General features: G+C 45.7%; 1 protein-coding gene across 3 annotated transcripts; it reads left to right on the forward strand.

Annotated features, from left to right (window-relative positions):
* Window positions 1-44: 44 nt before the first annotated feature.
* Cmbl (carboxymethylenebutenolidase homolog) lies at window positions 45-16,511 on the forward strand. 3 transcript variants are annotated; one of them, XM_020176857.2, is made up of 6 exons: window positions 45-142; window positions 7,409-7,642; window positions 10,584-10,691; window positions 12,457-12,599; window positions 14,804-14,895; window positions 15,932-16,511. In XM_020176857.2, exons 2-6 carry the CDS (start codon window positions 7,428-7,430, stop codon window positions 16,109-16,111), a joined length of 738 nt encoding a protein of 245 aa, XP_020032446.1. In that variant the 5' UTR covers window positions 45-142; window positions 7,409-7,427; the 3' UTR covers window positions 16,112-16,511. The 3 variants fall into 3 exon arrangements, with proteins under 3 accessions (XP_020032446.1, XP_020032445.1, XP_073933838.1); XM_020176856.2 differs by having other exon boundaries at window positions 45-138; XM_074077737.1 differs by lacking the exon at window positions 45-142 and adding an exon at window positions 2,721-2,866.
* The last annotated feature ends 1,771 nt before the right edge of the window (window positions 16,512-18,282 follow it).

Raw genomic sequence — 18,282 nt, forward strand, 5'->3', positions numbered from 1 at the left:
TCCCCCTCCCTGGGCCCGGACCCCCCCCCCCCCACTGCGTCCAGGCTCCTCCCTCGCCGCCGGCCGCGCTTGTCCCGGGCACCTCCGCTCCTGCTGCAGGTCTCTCGGGTGCACAGCACTTCCAGGCCGCGGGACAAGGTAGGTGCGTGTCGCTGGGGACAGACAAGCCCGGGAAGCCGGACGTGCATTACGGCAAAGGGCTTTGGGGTGCAAAGATGAGGAACTTACCCAAGTCCATTATCAAAAATGGATTTTCAAAAAGTAATGCATTGTGCTTGCAGAAATGCGGCCCCCTCACCGCACTGGTCCCAGGAGATCTATTTTCCTGTAGGGGTTTAGCTTCATGCCTCTAAAACCTAGTTGCAACCACATTATATACAGTTTGTGTTCCTTATTGCCGTTTGACACAGCATCAAGGTAGCCCTTTCTCCAAAATACTGTTCCTAACTATTGTCCTACAGTTGGACATTTTGCAGAGTTTTTATGAATGCAAAACTAGGAAGAAACTGAGCATGAATGCGTGAAAATCACTATCCATGTTGGCAGTATTTTCTAGGGTACACACCAGAGAGGAGTCACTCACTGTCCTATTAAGAGTATGACATTCTAGATGCTGGACGGTACTTGCCAAGAAAGATAGTACAGTTCACATCCCCGGCCATTGGATCCGCCAGGCCTTGCCAACGCTGGGTACTGCACTTTGTGTCCATTTGCTGATAGAAAAGACCACCTGTTGTTTTCAGAGCCCATTTAAAATAAGGTGGCCAGGGATGAGCCCTGTGCTGCAGAACTGGGGAAGTTTGGGAACAGCCTGAGAGAAGGCCTTTGGTTTTCCGTGACTGGCTTGTGACTGGCAGGTTTAAGAAGGCCACTTTGTGCTCTTTGCATTTAGCTTTCTAATTAATGCTGTCTGAACTATATACCCTATGCAAAATGCAAGCAGGATGGCTGACCAGTAAGTACTTGGAGGAGTTCAGTCACAAAATTACTTAAGGGTAAGTATTTACCCCCTGCCTCACTTGGATTGAAAGTCAGTTGCTCTGTAACTTCTTGCAGTGTTTAACTGATAAAGGGCAAACGCCCAGCCCCTCCTTCCTTATGCCCTTGAGCCCTGAGCCTCCATTACACTTGCACGCGGTTTCTACTTGTAAATCTCTAAAATGTCCAGCACTTTATTCCTAGTCTGCTTTGCTTGTTCCAGTTCTGTCTGCCTCAGCCCCTTTTGGTGGTTGAAATCTGTCTTTTCTGTTTGTGTTGGAGAACTTTGCTGGGTGGAGAGTTCTGACTTACTAAATCCTTGGGGTCTGAAATCAGGAAAACCACACTCTGACCATACTTCACTAACCACTTCTGACTTCCAGTGAGAAAAAAGTTGTATTTGGTTACACTCTTAAAAGATAATTTTCAGCAAAAGGTAAAATCATGATTTTCATGTATAAGTAAAAGTGAGCACATAATAAAGATTTTACTTTATTCTTTAAAGACGGAAATAGACAAATGCCATAACTGGTTCAAAAATGAAGTCAAGAAGTGCAATTTTATTTATTTCTTTAGGTGGTACTGGGGTTTTAACTCAGGACCTCACACTTGCTAGGCAGCTGCCCTACCACTGAGCTGTGCCCCTAGCCCAAGAAGTGCAAATTTGTATGGAGTAAAGGAATGCCTCAGGGAGGTACGTGTATGAGATGGGGAGATACCCAGAGCCCCTTGGAATTTGCAGATCTCTCACTTACAGGGAACCCCATGGATTTGAACTTGTATTTTTGTCAGGGGATTAGTTGCCTGGGAGTCAGGACTGGAGGGGCCACAGGGTAACTTTGCAGGAGAGTGGGTCTGTGATCATACATGTGGCATCTTGTATGAATGTTTATAGAGAAATCATAGGCTTCCTGTTGCTAGCCTGTGTGGGCTTTGCCACCAATGTGCCATCAGGATGTCCTCTCTAGGGGCATGCCTTAGCCATCCCTGGTGCCACAAAGAGTGCCCTGACTTTTGGAGACTTTGCTAGTAGAGGCCACAGAACTGGTCTTGGGCTATGGCCCCAAACACACCTGCCATGAAAGAGAGAGGCCTTTGTGACACACATGTAGTGAGGACCCTGCTGTGCTTGTCTTCTCCCTGTGCAGGAGAAAACAGAAACCTTATTGCTCCTAGGAAGAAACTTCCTGCTTCTGTGGAAAAGCATCCATCAGCTGTAGTTCACCCTTCTGGGTTGTCTGAGTCTAGCCCTGTTCTCTGTGTCTTTGGGATTCTTTGTAAGTTATTGATAACTGATAGACTGATGGTTTGTCAACTCTGCCATGTCTCCTGGAGAGTTAATTGACTTCCTCCTGTCCTCTGGAAGAGTTTTGTCTCTGTTTGCATCTCACTGCACATGACACTGTGGCCCAAAATTTGTGCTCTTTTGACTTTTCTTTCAAGCTAGTTAGAAAATCAGCCTCACTCTCTCCAATTACCCCATTAAAATAAAATCCTCAATGTGCAGCCATTTCTAGGTCTTCTGGGAGCGATGGCTTTACTTTTCCTGAAGTTTATTTTTTAATAAATGTATCGTGAGGAGAAGCAAAACGCCTGGAAGACACATACAGAAATACATTTATCCTGGAATCAATTGCAGTTCAAGGAGGTGTTCCCTGAGACTTGACGTGGCCCCTAGGTGGTCCAATCAATAGAAACTCTGTTCACCCTGTCCATAGTGAACTTGGCCCCAGACACACAGGCTTGGGCTAGCAGCCTGTCCACGTGAGAAATCTGGGCAGGAGTCCAGCCTTCCACACACAGCATTCTCAGGCTTCTGCTGGCTTCCACCTCTTTTGGTCGGGGAATAAATTCAGCTCTCCTTTTGCAAAGTGGACATCATTGGAAGGTAAAGCAGAAAGATTCATATTAGAGGCTGCTTTTGAATGTCAGGTTTTCTGTGGTTCCCTGGGTCCTCCTCATAGGACAGCCTAGGTAAGAAGCTAGCCCATGGAATCAGTTCTTAGTAATAGTGAGTGCAGTAGGGCACAAAATTTACTCGTATTAATGCTGAACTGTTGTGAGTTTTTGTTCATGTGTGTGTTTCTGGGACTTGAACTCAGTACCTTACACTTGCTAGCCAGGCACTCTACCACTTGAGCCACAGGGTTATTTTTCAAATAGCACCTTATGTTTATGCCTGGGCTAGCCTTCTTATTGACGTTTTCTGTGTTGTGACATCTCTTATTGATAACAGTTCTATAAGTAGCTTATGAAACAAAATCAAGAAAATGAGAGTCAAAATGTCTTTGATTGAGTAATTACTTATTAATTTCTTTCCCCTTAAAAGCTAATCACTTCTTATCTAATTATGAAACACTATGCATATTCAGAAAAATGCAAGAAATAATATAATAGCCATCCATTTTTGAATCACCAAGCTTAAATTGACAGGTGTATACCAACATACTCAGCTATTGGTTGAGATACCTTCTTGTGAACTTCCCCCACCCACATGCTGACCTTAACCCATGATCTCTCCACCCCTTAGACTCCCAAATAGTTATAATTATAGGCATAAGCCATGGACACCTGGCCCCAAGTTTTAATTTGCTTTTTTTTGGCAGTACTAGGGTTTGGATTCAGGGCCTCATGGTTGCTAGGCAGGCGCTCTACCACTTGAGCCACTCCACCAGTTCATGGCCCCAATTTTTAAGGTCACATTTATAGGAAGAAGGTTGGAATTTGAACGTACCTATTCTTGAAAAGGACACAGTTCAATCTACAGCCACAAATAAGTCACAGTTCATCTCCTTCTTCTCTTGGGTCAATAATATTGTATTCAACTCTTGCCACCACATCAGTGCCACCAAGAACAATGGGCTTCCATTACCAGTGCAAGAGCACATGCACATACCCTGGGGATTTCTCTACAGAACACATTTAGTGGTGGGATTTCCAGGTTGTAGTATGTCTTCATCATTTCTGGCTCTTCATCTCCCATTCTGATCCATCTTGCTAGATTGCCTTCCAGGGTTTCTGTCAGTCTTCACTTTCCCACCTTGCTACAGGTCTATGTTCTTGATGTTAACAGACTTTTTGCCAAATTGGCAAGATGAAAAATGGTATTTCATTGTTGTTCTTGGTATAATTGAGTTAAATACCCATGAGGTTGAATCTCTTTTAATGTATTTATGGGACCATTTAGGAGTACTATTTTGTAGTATCTTTGGAGCATTTTACTACTGGGTTGTCTTTTTCTTGATGATTCGTAAGAATTTTTCATATGTTTTAATCTAGATACTAAGATTGTTAGTTGGCTTTCTGTCATTGTGACAAAATACCCGAGATAAAGAAAAGGAGGTAAGCTCTGTTTTGGATCAAGGTTTTGGAGGTTTCAGTTCATGGTCACTTGGCTCTGTTGTTTCTAGGGCAACACATCATGGTGGGAGAGAAATGATGTTCACCTCATTGTTGCCGGGAAGAAGAGTAAGAATGAAAGAGGAGAGAGAGATGGGGGGTTGGGGGGGGCGGAGAGAATATGAATGTAAAGGAGCCAGCGTTCCAGTCTACCCTTCAAGGGCACTCCAGTGACCTACTTCTTCCCACCTCCTAATGTTTTTACCACCTCCCAGTAGTGCCACCAGTTGGGGACCAAGCGTTCAACACACTGGCCTATGGGGGACATTTCTGAGCCAAACCATAATACTAAGTTTTCTGTTTTTAAAATATCTTCTCCTGGTCTATGTTGCTTTTCCACATGATATATGGAGTCTTTTATCATTATTAAATTTTAATCATTGTCCTGTTAACCTTGTTCTAGTTGTCTTAGTTATAATGAAAATTTAAACTCTTTTTGTTGTGGGACATCTCGAGCATGTATCCAGTAGGGAGACTGGGATGGTCCTCTGCTCACTCTCCATTCCCAACTTGGGAGCATGGGCTTCCCCTCCTCACCCCACCCTCCTACAAGGCAAATTCCAGACACGGGCTCATTTCTTGTGTATGTGCATCGAGATATGTCTATGAAAGAACAGACTCTACAGCACAAGAGTAGTGCTGTTACCTGCCCACCAACGCTAACAGTTCTCAATGTCCTCAGATGCCCACTTGGAATTAATTCAGTTTTCTGTAATTGTCCTTCCTTCCTTCCTTCCTTCCTCCCTCCCTCTTTTCCTCCCACCCTCCCTCTGTCCCTCCCTCCCTTCCTTCCTTCCTTCCCCTTCTTCCCCCTCCCTCTCTTCCTCTTCCTCCCTTTCTTTTTCTCCCTTCTCCTCCCTCTCCTTCTTCCAACTGGTTAAAAATAAATGAAATTTGCTAATCTTTTCCTTTATGGTACATGATGTTTTGGGGTCTCGTTGAAGACATCCCTGCTAGCTCCAAGGTTAAAGAGAAAGGCATTTCCTGAACACTGTAGTTCTGCTTTCCCTCCTTAGATTTCTAACGGTCTGATGTGACTGCTGGGGAGGTGGGCAGGGATTTGAGGGCTTGTTTTCTCAGCTGGGCAGCTTAGTGTGGCACCTGTTGCCTGTTCTTTGACCAGTCCATCCTCCTGCTATGGATCCTCAGTGTCCTCCAGACCGCTGGGATGACCTTACAGAACCCTGTAGGGCCAACAGCTCTCTCTGCAGACCCTGCACCTGCACTGCACTGCTTGACCTGGCAGAGGAACATGCAGCTAGCACACTTCTCCCTGGTCCTGTGTCCTGCTCTCCTCCCTTCTTGAACCTTCCCCCATCTCACCCTGAGCCGGTGACTCTACTTCTCAGTTCTGTGAACAAATGATGCAACCCGGGCATATCCACAACCTGCCAGCCCCACTTCCAACCCTTCCTGTGTTTGTGTCCCCTCCTCAGCCCTGCCTCCTGGTGCATGGAGGACCTGTCCATGCCTCTAAGCACAGCACTGCGTCACTGCGTGCTACATGCTGTCCTCTCTTCCCCTCCAGCCCTGCTCCTCGGCATGGTGGACTTTGTTTTGCTTTCCTCTGATGTTCTCAGCACATGGAAAGGCTTGTCTGGATCTCCCCTCCACCTTTTGTTCACTCCATTTGCTACCCTCACTGGCAAAAGTCTTCAAAGACTTTCCCATGTTTATACTGCCTGAATTGTCTCCTTCCCTCTGGTAAGCCTTTCACAGGTATGCTTTACTCACATGACTCCTCTGAACCTGCCCTGCTGGAGGTCTCTCTTGACCTTCATGTTGTTGAGCCTATGGCAACCCTCAGCTCTGTTCTGATGATTTTAAGATAGAGTCTCCCAAATTGGCCTGGTCCACTTCCCACGTTGCTGGGATGACAGGTACACACCAGTATTCCCATCTTTTTCCGTTGTGATGGGACCTTACAAACTTTTTTTTCTTGGTCTGGGCTGGCAAAAACACCCCTCTATCTGCCTGATCTCAGGCTCCTAAGTAGCTAGGATTATACAGTAGAGCTGCTGCACTTGGCTGGAATACTCATTTTTTAAAAATCCAATTTGAGAATCCGTTTAGTGAGTTTAATCTGTTTACATTTATTTGGATTTATTTCAGCCACGTAATTTCATGCTCCATGGTTGACGAGTTTTTAATTCTTCCCCCTGGTTTCTATTTTGACTCATTAAGCTGTTGTATGCTTGCTCTCATTTTGCACCCCATCCTCACCTTCAGTCTCTCTGGGTTGTCATGTCTGCTGGGTGTTGTTGGTTTGGGTTGTTTCTGTGGGTGTTTGTTGACTCGAGCCCCTCTTGGAAGTGTATTCCAGCCTGAAATGTGAAAGTCTCACTGTAAAGTGGACTTGCATTGACTTTCCAGGGTCCAGAAAGTATTGCTGGATTAATTTCTCAGCCTACCTTGTAAGGACAGCGTTAAATCTGGGACTGGTTTCTTTTCCTCTTCCACTTGGAACTCAATGCTGTGTTTCCAATCCTGATTGGTAGAGCTTTTCTTGTTTTGTTTTGCTTCCTCCTTCCCCCCAGATGCAAACTTTTGAGGACTCAGTGTTGCAGAGGTGGGTTTCAGTTTTAAATCCCCACCTCATGTGGTCCCAAGGCCTCACTGGACAGAAAGTCCTAAGCACCTGAATGATTGTCAGCGTGTTTCTGGCTCTGGCCCCGCCCCTCCCCCCCCCCCCCATCACCAGGCTCCTTGGGTATCTGCTTGTCTGGCTTTCAGCTTTCTCTCGGATCCTGGACCCTTGGGGATAGTCCCTTTCCCGAGGAGCTCTGCCATTATTGTTGTCATTAGTTAGTTAGGCTCAGTCTGGCATTTGTAGTGTTTGTGATGGGAACGGATTCTGGTTAACCTTAATCTTTGATGTTCTAGAACGAGAATCAGCATGATTTCTTGCATAATAAATGCCATAGGTGGAGCTAAAATGATTTTTTCAGCAGTCTTGACTATAGTTTTCTTAGTATTTATAATCTTTAGATTTGCACCATTCAGAATATAACACGTGTTTCTTTGTCCCTAGGCCAATATCAGGACTCTCAATGGCTAACGAAGCTCATCCCTGCCCGTGTGACATTGGCCACAGGCTAGAGTATGGAGGCATGGGCCATGAAGTTCAGGTGGAGCACATCCAGGCTTACGTCACCAGGTCCCCTGTTGATGCAGGCAAAGCCGTGATTGTCATTCAAGATATTTTTGGCTGGCAATTACCCAACACCAGGTATATGGCTGACATGATTGCAGGAAATGGATACACGTACGTATAAAATTCTGTTCCTCTCATTAAATTCATGTAAATTTCTGTGGTTCATTTTGTCCCCTTCAGAAGACTAAAACAAAACCCCCAAACCAGCCTGACTGTTTTCATTTACTCACCGTGGAAAGGCAAGTGGGAACTTTGATATAAAATTAAACACCCATCTGATGGACCAACTAGTTCCACTTTATCCCTGGCTTCAGGTCCTCCTAGAGTACCTGGCCCCACAGAACTGTGGGGCAGAGTCCTCTCCCACATGGGAACCTGCCTACACCCAGGTGGCATAGCTTGCACAGACTTGCAGGCTCTGAAATAGACCCATGACTTGATTGTTGAAGTATCTTAGGTCTGGGCAGGTCCTGCAGGCCTGGGAGGATGACAGAGCATCTCCAGTCATCCTGGCCCAAGTCTGCACTGACCTTGTCCCCTCTGAACTAGATGGGGGTCCAGAAGTGGCACAGTGGGACCGTGCTCATCACCCAAAGCTTACATCTTTGCCCAACCAAGTGAGGCCTACATTCCTCTCCAGCCTCTGAAAGTGGGAGCCCCACCAGCCCTGCATGGGTGGTATCCCCATTTCCAAAGAGAAGCCCAAACCAGAGAGTGCACTTGTTTCCCTTCAAAGAGACACTGGTTTAAAGGAGTCTCACCCACTGTGGCACGATGTACGCTTAGTGTCCAATGGAAAGATGACTTGCACTCAGTTTCACGTTTTCACAAGATGAGGCAGCTTGACTTTGCAGGAAGTGCAGAGGTGAGCGAGGGTAGGGGCCAGTGCTGATTGCTTCTGGCTTGGCCAGAACTGTGGAAGGCACAGGCACCCTCCCGCAGCCCTGAGGACGGAATGCATCTGTCTGGGTTTTGCAGATTAGGAAATCTGGGTGCAAAGACAGCTGCTAGCAGCTGCCTGAGTGGCACAAAAGGATGGTGGCTCCTGTTGTCTTCTGATGCATCCTTAGCTGAAGTCATTGCGTAATTGGAGCAGAGATGCATGGGATGCTCAGGGCTCTCCCTGTCAGATCAAGAAAGTGAGGCAACAGCTCTGCCAGTGGTCACATCCACATCGTCCCTTGACAGCATGGCTTGAGGCTCACTCTTCACATTCAAGTAGATCTGTATCTGTGAATATGTATCCGAGTCATAACCATTTTCTGGGTATACACCGATTCTTGGGGTAGTCACCCATTGAGCCAGTGGAGGTGGAGAGGCCTTTGGGATTTGGACACATAAAAAATTCAGAGTCTTCTCCTCTCCTCAGCCAAGCAATTGATTGTAAGCACTTTCCATGGCACCAGCAAGCCTGCTAGGAAGTGCAGGAGCCTTCCTCCAGGGTCCATTTGCTGTGGAGTTTGTGGGTCTTGGTAAACATTATTTCTGCAGAATGTCAGCTTGACCACCTGCAGGGATTCTGGAGATTTTCATTTTCTGTTTTTCTTGCAGCCCCATGAGGGGAGTTCTCCATCTTCTCCACCATTTTCCTTAGAGCTGTCAGTGAGGATCCACTGTTTCTTTTACAGATCTGAAATTCAGTATTTCTGGATTTTGCATCATCTTTGTCTACTGTTTACTCTTGCCCTGCCTTGCCTTTCCATGCCATCTACCTCTGCCACCCCACACTGTTTCATCACATTCATGGAGATTCAACCAAGTGCTGTGTATTTCTAATCCATATTTTTTTTATTCCTTTAATGCAAAAGCCTTTATTTATAATAATATGCTTAAATACTATAAATTCACAAGCATTGCATTTGAACAATTAAAAAATGTAGAAATGTTGAAATCACAAAATAAACAGTGGACATTGGAATAAATTACATCATAATTCAGGTATATTAAGACATAAGAGACACAATTATTTAGCAAAAAATATTAGTGTATCAAATAATATAGAGGATGACTTAATTTTCTGTCATTGAGAATCAGTGAAATTCTCTTTGTCACACAACCTGAAATAAATGTTTGGTCCCACTCAGACTATTTGGGAAGTATAAATAGAAGGATCACAGTCCGGGCTGGCTGGGGATAATCAGCTGAGTCCCTATACAAAAAAATAACTAAAGTAAAGAGGGCTGAAGATGTGTGGCTCAGGTGGTAGAGCAACTGCCTGGCTAGTGCAAGGGCCTGAGTCAAGCCCCAGTACTACCACCAAAAAAAAAAAAAAAGTGAGCCTGAAAGTGGTTGAGTGACTTGTTAGGGTCATGCCTCAGGGTGGGGATGGGACTGAGATGAAATTGGATTTTCTGGACCAGGTTTTGGTGTCCTGCCCAACTCTGTAGGAGGACCTGGACATCTCCAACCACAGTCAGTGGCAACTCCGTATTTTGGAAAACAGCCCAAAGTTGGCTCCATCCCTTCCAGGTTGACTTGCGAGAGAACAACTTGGACTTGGGAGTCCAGCTTGCTCTTTGTGGTCTTTTCTAGAACTCTGTGGACTTTACTCTCTGGGAAGGAAACCGTGTCCTTTAGCAGTCTGGGCGGAGGCTTGGGAAAATTGCTTGGTCATAGTGACTGGCCAGGCTCCCCAGGTGTGACCTGTAGCCTGATGCTAATGGCAAAGGCCAGAGATTACTGGGCCACTTGAGAGGTGCAACTCTGGAGAGGGGCTGGGGGGAACCCTCCGAGCCCCTGCCCCAGGCCCAGTGCAAGGTGCCCCCATGTACTACTGTGGAACATCTCCTGGGGAGCAGCTCACCAATGGCCTCGTCATCTCCTAGGGCTGGGTCCCATCCAGATGGCTGGAGGCCATGCACCTGCAGTTGTGAAGAGAGAGGCTCTAGCCTGGCACCAGCTGGCCCCCTTGCTGCAATCAGAGCTGGGCTTTGTGGCCCTTGCGTTTCCTCTATGTGACCATAAAGGCCAAGCTAGCATGTTGCTTAAGAAGTGTGATCAAGGACATGTCCAAACAACTGTGAAATGATGATGTAACGGCCATGTTTCATAGGACAATTGTTCCAGACTTCTTCGTGGGCCAGCCGCCATGGAGACCTTCTGATGACTGGTCCACATTCCCTGAGTGGCTGAAAACAAAAAATGCCAGGAAGATCAACAGGTGAGTGAGTCATCAGCAGCCATAGCTGGGGACATAGCCCAAGGAAAAGAGAGGTAGGTAGGACTTCGCATGGGCCTGGCCAGCAGAGCCTGTCCCCCGCATGGAGGAAGAGTGGTAAGACCTAGCTGCTGTATGAGCTGAAGCATGGAATGGATAAACACTCCTGTGGCCAGCCCTGGAAGCTGCTTCCCGAAGAAAGAATTCATACCACTAAGGCCAAAGGGGGTGTCTTGGAGTCAGGGGGCAGAAGTCCTGGTGTCCAGACAGGTGTTTTCAAGTGACAGGAAATCCATCCTGAATGTTTAAGCAGTCAAGCCAGTTACTGGTTTACAGAACTGGAAAGAGGTAGTGTCTGGCTTCAAGGAGGGCTTGGTCTGCAGATATCCCCATCACTCATTCTCCCAATGTCTTTGCTCCATTTCCTGGTGCTGGCTTCATTCTTAGGCAGCTCCTGCCTCTGGGTGGCAAAATGGCTGTAGCAGTGCCAGCCCCCCATTGCCTCTCTCCCAGCAATGTAGAGAGTCTCACTTTGTCCCCTTAGTTATGACTGGGTCAGACCATTTTCGAATCCATCATTGTGGGCAGGAGATTGGCCTTCTTAAACCAGCCAGGCATGAGTTACATACTGTACTTCTGGAACCAAGGAAAGAGCCCCCTGCTAAAGTATGTGGGTGTAGGGAGGCGTGGTTCATCCAAAGCTGAATTCTGGTGTTCTCAGAGAAGCAGAGGGCAGTGTTGAGCAACAAAACAATCTGATGTTCACTCAAGCCAAAGAATTTTTATAAAAAGCCAGTTTCTCCTAAAATCAAAGTAGTCAAGAAAAATTAAAAATCAAAATGACAGGCTGGAGGAGTGGCTCATGTGGTAGAGTGCCTACCTAGCAAGCATGAGGCTCTGAGTTCAAACCCAAGTTCTGCAAAAAAAAAAAAAAAAAAAAATCAAAATGACACAAAATACTGCTTGTTAAATCTTATTTTGCAGAGTTAATTACTGTTCTTGTAACATGAAAATCACGACTTGCATAGAGAGCAGTATGATGCATTTGTTTAAGCGTGCAGACACTTGTGATGAGAAGGAAGAGGTGTCCTGGCACTGCCTTATGCTTTCTTTTCGAATTGCATACAAGTGGCATCTCTTGCCTCTCTGATCAACAGAGCTTCCTGGCTGCGCGTCACTGTAGCAGTGGCAAGTGCCTTCCAAGTTCTGAGCAAGTGTTCTTGTGTCCTCATGGCTTAAACAGCCAGGAGGTGACTTTGCCAATTTTGCTGCAGTCTTTGGGCAGAGGTGATGGGTGATGCAGAGTTAGGGATTTTAGGAGGGAATGAATGTGTTGGTGTACTGCTCATGGTCGTGGCTGGCACCTGTCACAAGGGAGGTGGGTGGTGGATGCTCACACCATGGACCAGGTCTTGGACTCAGGTCTTATGGTCATGGTACTCTGAGGCTGGAGAGGCTGCTTAGCCCTCAGCTGCAGTGCAGAGCTGCAGCTTTGCTGGGTGTGGCTGAGGAGGACTTCCTTCCTTCCTTCCTCTCTTCCTCTCTCCCTCCCTTGGTGTCTCCGTCCTGTCCCTTCTTCCTTCCATGCTTCCTTCCTTCCACGCTTCCTTCTTTCTGCAGGGTCTCACTATGTAGCCCATGCTGACCTCAAACTTTCAATCCTCCTGCGTCTGTTTCTGCCTCTGCCTCCTGCATTCTGGGATTACAGGTGTGAACTACTATGCCCAGCTAATCCTTGATGCATAAATACCTTTTTCTTCCATTCCAGGGAGATAGATGCTGTCCTGAGGTATCTGAAACAGCAATGTAATGCTCAGAAAATTGGTGTCGTGGGATTCTGCTGGGGTGGAATCGCTGTGCACCATGTGATGACAACGTATCCAGAACTCAAGGCAGGGGTGTCTGTTTATGGTAAATCCACAGGGTGCACTTTTACTTAGAGAAACCAGGAGGAATGGTTGAGTGATAGAAAGCCCAACTCTCTTCCATGCTGTACAACACAGGGACCAACTAAGGAGCCTGGATTTAAGAATCTGGAAATAAGTTGGGGCTGGTGGCTCACGCTGTGATCCTAGCTACTTGGTAGGCTGAGATTGGAGGATCTCAGTTTGAGGCAGCCCAGGCAAATTTGTGAAACCCCACCTCCAAAAATAACCAGAACAAAATGGACTAGAGGTGTGGATCAAGTGGTAGAGCACCTGTTTTGCAAACATGAAGCCCAAGTTCAAACCCCAGTCCCACCAAATAAAACAAAACAAATCAAAAGTCTGGAAATAGAGGCTGGGGTGTAGCTGACTGATACAGTGCTTGCCTAGCATGCTCGAGGCCTCCCTTCCCCGCCCCTGGGTTCCATTCAGTAGAGGTAGAGGCTGGTCATGTAGTTGTGGGAGCCCGGGAGGATGTTACTGGGAGTGCCTGGGTTCCAGCAGTGACTGAGGCCTCCATGACTTCAGTCAGGATAAAGGGGAGAGCATTTCTTCCTGTCAGGATGGTTGATATCAAGTATTATTTTTATGAGCAACATCTGTGAAAACATTTTTCAAGATATGATTCTTCACTAACAGCACACACACACACACACACACACACACACACGATGAAAAGAAAAGGAAAACCCACTCTAAAATGTAAATACTGACTTTTACATTTTAGCCCAAACAAAGCAGCCATCCTAACAATGATGTAAGAACATTTGTACCTGGAAACTGTATGCAGTTACAGCACGTGATACAGAAGCAGTGAGACAAAAAATGTTAAAAACAAACAAGGCTCAAGGGGATTTGACTGGCAAGTCACAAAGTCCTACTAGTACACCACAGCGTTCTTTTACACTGGTGTGTCAAAGTTAGTTCCTGTAGAGTGTGATTCTTATTTGGTTTAGTGGTTCCTCGCTGTGGTATTTTCACCTACTTTTAGTTCTTAAAAAGAGCATCTTAAATATTTACTTACCAAAAATGAAACTCAGCAAATCGCGGTTGCCTTGGGCACAATAGGGCCCTATCCACTGCTAGAAGTGATGCCAATGGTGCGTGCCTTTGTGGGAACAAAAGGAGCTCCTGAGCCGACGCCTCACTAGTACCACCTGCTGGCCACTGTTGTGCAGCACGTGAACTGCAGAGCACGAGAGGACAGACCCAGGGGACATCCATTTTTTGTCCAGTCACATTATGTGACTTTGCAAGAGTGGAGCAGGGAGTGTGGCCATCTTCCCCGTGGCTCCCTGACTCCTAGAGAGGGGTGATATGGGAGGAAAGACCCTCTATGTTACGTAGCTTTGCTGTGCCACTGGCAAGAAGTGGAAAAAAAAGTTATTTTTCTACCTATTCTTATCTTAAAATGGTAACTTACAGCAATATGCTCACTTCTTTTCTCCAGAAGAGGGCATCCCTGCAGGATGTTTAGAACCCCTGGGCTGCTGGGGGCATGGCTCACGTGGTAGAGTGCCTGCCTGGCAAGCTCAAGGTCCTGAGATGAAGCCCCAGCACAGAAATAAGTAAATGAATGAGTGAAGGCTCAAGCGGTAGAACTGCCTGCCTGAAGCCTCTGGGCGGGCAAAGTGTGCTTTTGACTGACTGACCTCTGAAATTCTGAGACAAGGACCCATACTTAATTTTTATAGAATGACCTGCTAAAACCAAACAATTGCTCACTTGTGGTCATTCATGTCTGACTGCAAATACTTGTTCCAATGGCTATTTCTTCTTAAGCATAAAACTGTTCTGTGCGTTGAAGTCAAAGCCTTTGGGACTCATGTAGACCAAAACTTGTAGAACAATGGTTTGAGACTTATCAGCTCTTTGTAAATGAAGGTACATCCCAAGAGGGAGCATTTATCAGTCTGCTCCTGTGTCTTTGCATATTGAGCAACCAGAAAGGTTCAATTCCATTATGTAGTGGCCTCGTTTCTAGTGAATAACGTGGAGAGTAGGAAGATCTAAGACAGTTGCTCTTTTACACTCATTTCATAGGCCAGGCCCCTTCTGTAGAATTGCTAAATAAAGAAAATAAAAAGCCCCACAACACATATTTTACTCTGACATGAAACCAAGTTCAGGCAGTTGCCTGTGGCACGACTGTGGAAGTCATACTCTCATACCCTCGAACTTACATTTCAGGCATTGTCAAGGATTCCGAAGACGTTTATAGTTTAAAGAACCCCACGCTGTTCATTTTTGCTGAAAACGATACTGTGATTCCTCTGGAACAAGTGAGTTGCACCTTCCCTCTTCTCCTTTGTCTATTCCAATGTCTTTTTGTGTTGAAATGTTAAAAATGAGGTTTATCGGGGACTTAGAGTAGAATTGTAACCCCTAAAAATCGCCAATTTAGCTTGACATCTGAAGGATGTTGCCCTTTTATGGTAACCCACAGGTTACCATAAAGCCTGTTACCCTAAAGATGGATATGCGAAATCCAGTAAGTTGATAAGGAAAAAGCAAAAGGAAAATTTGATCCAGAAGCAGTCATTCGGGCTGGGGATGTAGTTCAGCAGTAGAGTGCTTGCCCTTGCTTAGATCAAGGTCCTGCCTTTGATCCCCAGATGGGGGTGGGGTGGTGGCAAAAAGCAGTTATTTGGAATTGCTATTAGTATCTTGTAATACAAATCATTTTAAATACAAGGAGTCCTCAACTTATGACAGTTTGACTCCTCCTCTTTCAATTTTATGAGAGTGTGAAAGAAACATTCATTTCACACATTTAAGTGTGAATTTGGAGCTATTCCTGGCTCCTTCTCTTGTGATGTGACAGGAGCAGCCGGAGCGCCTGTCTGTCCCTCGGCATCCACTCTCCAGTGTGCTGGGTGCTAGCGTGGCCAGCACGCAGCAGTATTAAATTCATTATTACTATTGTTCTTGGTGATGTGGAGGATAGAAGCCAGGCCTTACACATTCTAAGCAAGTGCTCTACCACGGAACCACACCCTCGCCCCTCGAGACGCACTTTTCACACACAATATTTGCAACTCATGATGGGTTTATCCGGTCTCGAACCCATCGGAAGCCTAGGAGCAGCTGTAACTGCTGTTTTATTATTTTTATACTGCTCTGAAATCTCTTTATGCCAGAGGTTAAGAACTGTGTTAGTTATAAAGGTAAAAATAAAGAATTTGGTATAGCGGTGGAACTTGCTTGTGATTTAAAGCGTTGATGCTCTCTTTTATGAACACTCACTGAAGAATTAAAGAATAGAAACTATTACTAAAAGTTTAAAATGATGTCTTCATACGGCCTTTTGTATGCTAGGTTTCTGTGCTGACCCAGAAGTTGAAAGAACACTGCAAAGTTGAATATCAGATTAAAACATTTTCTGGGCAAACTCACGGCTTTGTGCATCGAAAGAAAGAAGATTGTTCACCTGCTGACAAGCCTTACATTGACGAGGCAAGAAGGAATTTAATTGAATGGTTGAACAAGTACATTTAGCAGCGATCAAGTACAAAATAGCTTTAATCTAAAATTTTTCTTCATCATTTTTTACTTTATAGGAAATAATATAGGAATCTGGAATTCATTTAATTTGAAACTCATTCATATTCAGTACAAAATGTTAATTCTGAAAATTTTTAATATGCACATAAAATAAAAATGGAACTAGATCAGCACCTGAGGAATTTGAATGATTAAATAATATGTTAATTAGGGAAAACCTGGGACTCTTCAGAGTACCAGCTGAAAGCTCAGGTGTGACCTTTCTGGTATTTAGTTGCATATATCCTTTAAAATGACTGTTGGCCATACAAGACATAATGTAAACTGGGGAAAAATTAAAAACTCATGGAGACATTTGTCTTTGTCTTAAAGAGACCTGACTTTTTCACATTTATATGCTGTAATTTGAGTATTGAAGTGAACATAAGTTTCAGTTGACCTAAATCTATCACCCTGCTATCCCCTAGGTGGTGGTTTTCCAAACACTGGCATTTTGGGTCCAGGGTTGGGCCACATGTGTTCCATCACAACATGTTCCATCAGAGTAGTGCTGGTGAAGGGTAAAGTCCCTGGCCTATACCTGCATCTGTTCGGGACTAGTGTGTGGCTTTTTTTTTCCTCCTTCTCATTTGGTCCTGTGGACTCTCTCATGAGAGTGGCTTTAAACTCTACCCCTGCTCTGATGGAGCTTCAGGGAGTTTGGTCATGAGCGTTCCTATGCTTTTCATGGGACACTTTTTTTGGCAGTACTTAGTGCTTGCTGGGTAAGTCCTCTACTGCTTAAGCCAGGCCTTCTGCCCTTTTTGAGACAGGTTCTTACTATGTCCAGGCTCTCTGATGTTGTGGGCTCAAGCGATCCTCCCGTCTCATGCCATGGGCACTTCATGTTGCTGGATGGCCTAATGCATAAGGGTTTGACTCATGATGGGGTCCCCTGTCATGTTTCTGCTGACAGATGTCTTTGAGGCTCATCTGACCCATGTCTAGTTTATTCCTACCAAGATGGCCACTCTTCTTTCTCTCAGTGGGGGAGGAAGTTAGGTTAGGGTGCATCCATAGGTGACACTGGAAGCAGCTCAATAGAACACCTAACAGCAGCACGTCATATATAGATCCAGACTGAGGGTAGCACCCCTCACAGTACCAAGAGGAAATGGGGAGCTGTCCAGGACGTGTGCGCTCAACCAGGGAGTGGTGGCCAAGAGATCAGGCCACTGTATTGGGGTTCATGGGTTACTCAAGCAGGCTTTTTTTTGGAGGCAGTGGGAGTTGAACTTGTGAGGCAGGTGTTCTAACACTTGAGCCACACAAGGGTACACAAAGGGGGTTGTAAGTGTTGGACCAGCAGGCAAGTTCTGTGGAGTCACATGTCTCTTAAGAGGCCTAGCTATCTGGTCCAGCCAAGGTTGGGGTTTGGTGGGGGAAACCAGGTAGGTTTTATCTAGTTGTCCTATAGGCAGGTGATCACTAGGTGGCTGCATGAGGCAGAGGTCTGGATCCACTACCTTGAGGAACTAAGAGGAGGCAGATCGCTAGTCACTTGTCAAAGGTGACTAATCCTGGCTCTGGTTAAGAGAATTTAAAACCTACATTCAGAGCAGATGCTGAGGCAACATAAAATTTAAGAATCCACTATACTTGACTTCTTTTTTTTTGTGGTGCTGGGGCTTGAACTCAGGGCCTACACTTTGAGCCACTCCATCAGCCCTTTTCTGCCTTGAGTTTTTTTGAGAGACGGTCTCACGAACTATTTGCCTGGGCTAGCTTTGAACCATGATCTTCCTTATTTCTCCCTCCTGAGTAGCTAGCATTACAGGTGTGAGGGCACCTTGCTGTTTTTGCACCTGTCAAGTGGGGATAAGGATGCCTTTTGTGTAATGCTGAGAACAAAAGCCCGAGCACAGGTTGTACACCAGGAACCCTGAGCCACAGACTTCTAGCAGACTAATGCCTGTGCCTGCAGAGGGAGGCTCCAGGGCCTCTCCTCCACACTCCCAATACAATCCAAAATGTGCTGGGCTTCCTTCCTGTCAGTATGTGGGCAGGCAGTAGACAGGAGGGTATAAAACAATGTTAGAGGTAGCCATCCAGGCAGATCTTCCCGAGTTGATTCTGAACTTGAAGGGCTGCATTCTGATGCCACACCAAGAATGGAATGATGCAGT

The sequence above is a fragment of the Castor canadensis genome, chromosome 6, assembly GCF_047511655.1.
Source record: "Castor canadensis chromosome 6, mCasCan1.hap1v2, whole genome shotgun sequence".
NCBI classification, from domain to species: domain Eukaryota; kingdom Metazoa; phylum Chordata; class Mammalia; order Rodentia; family Castoridae; genus Castor; species Castor canadensis.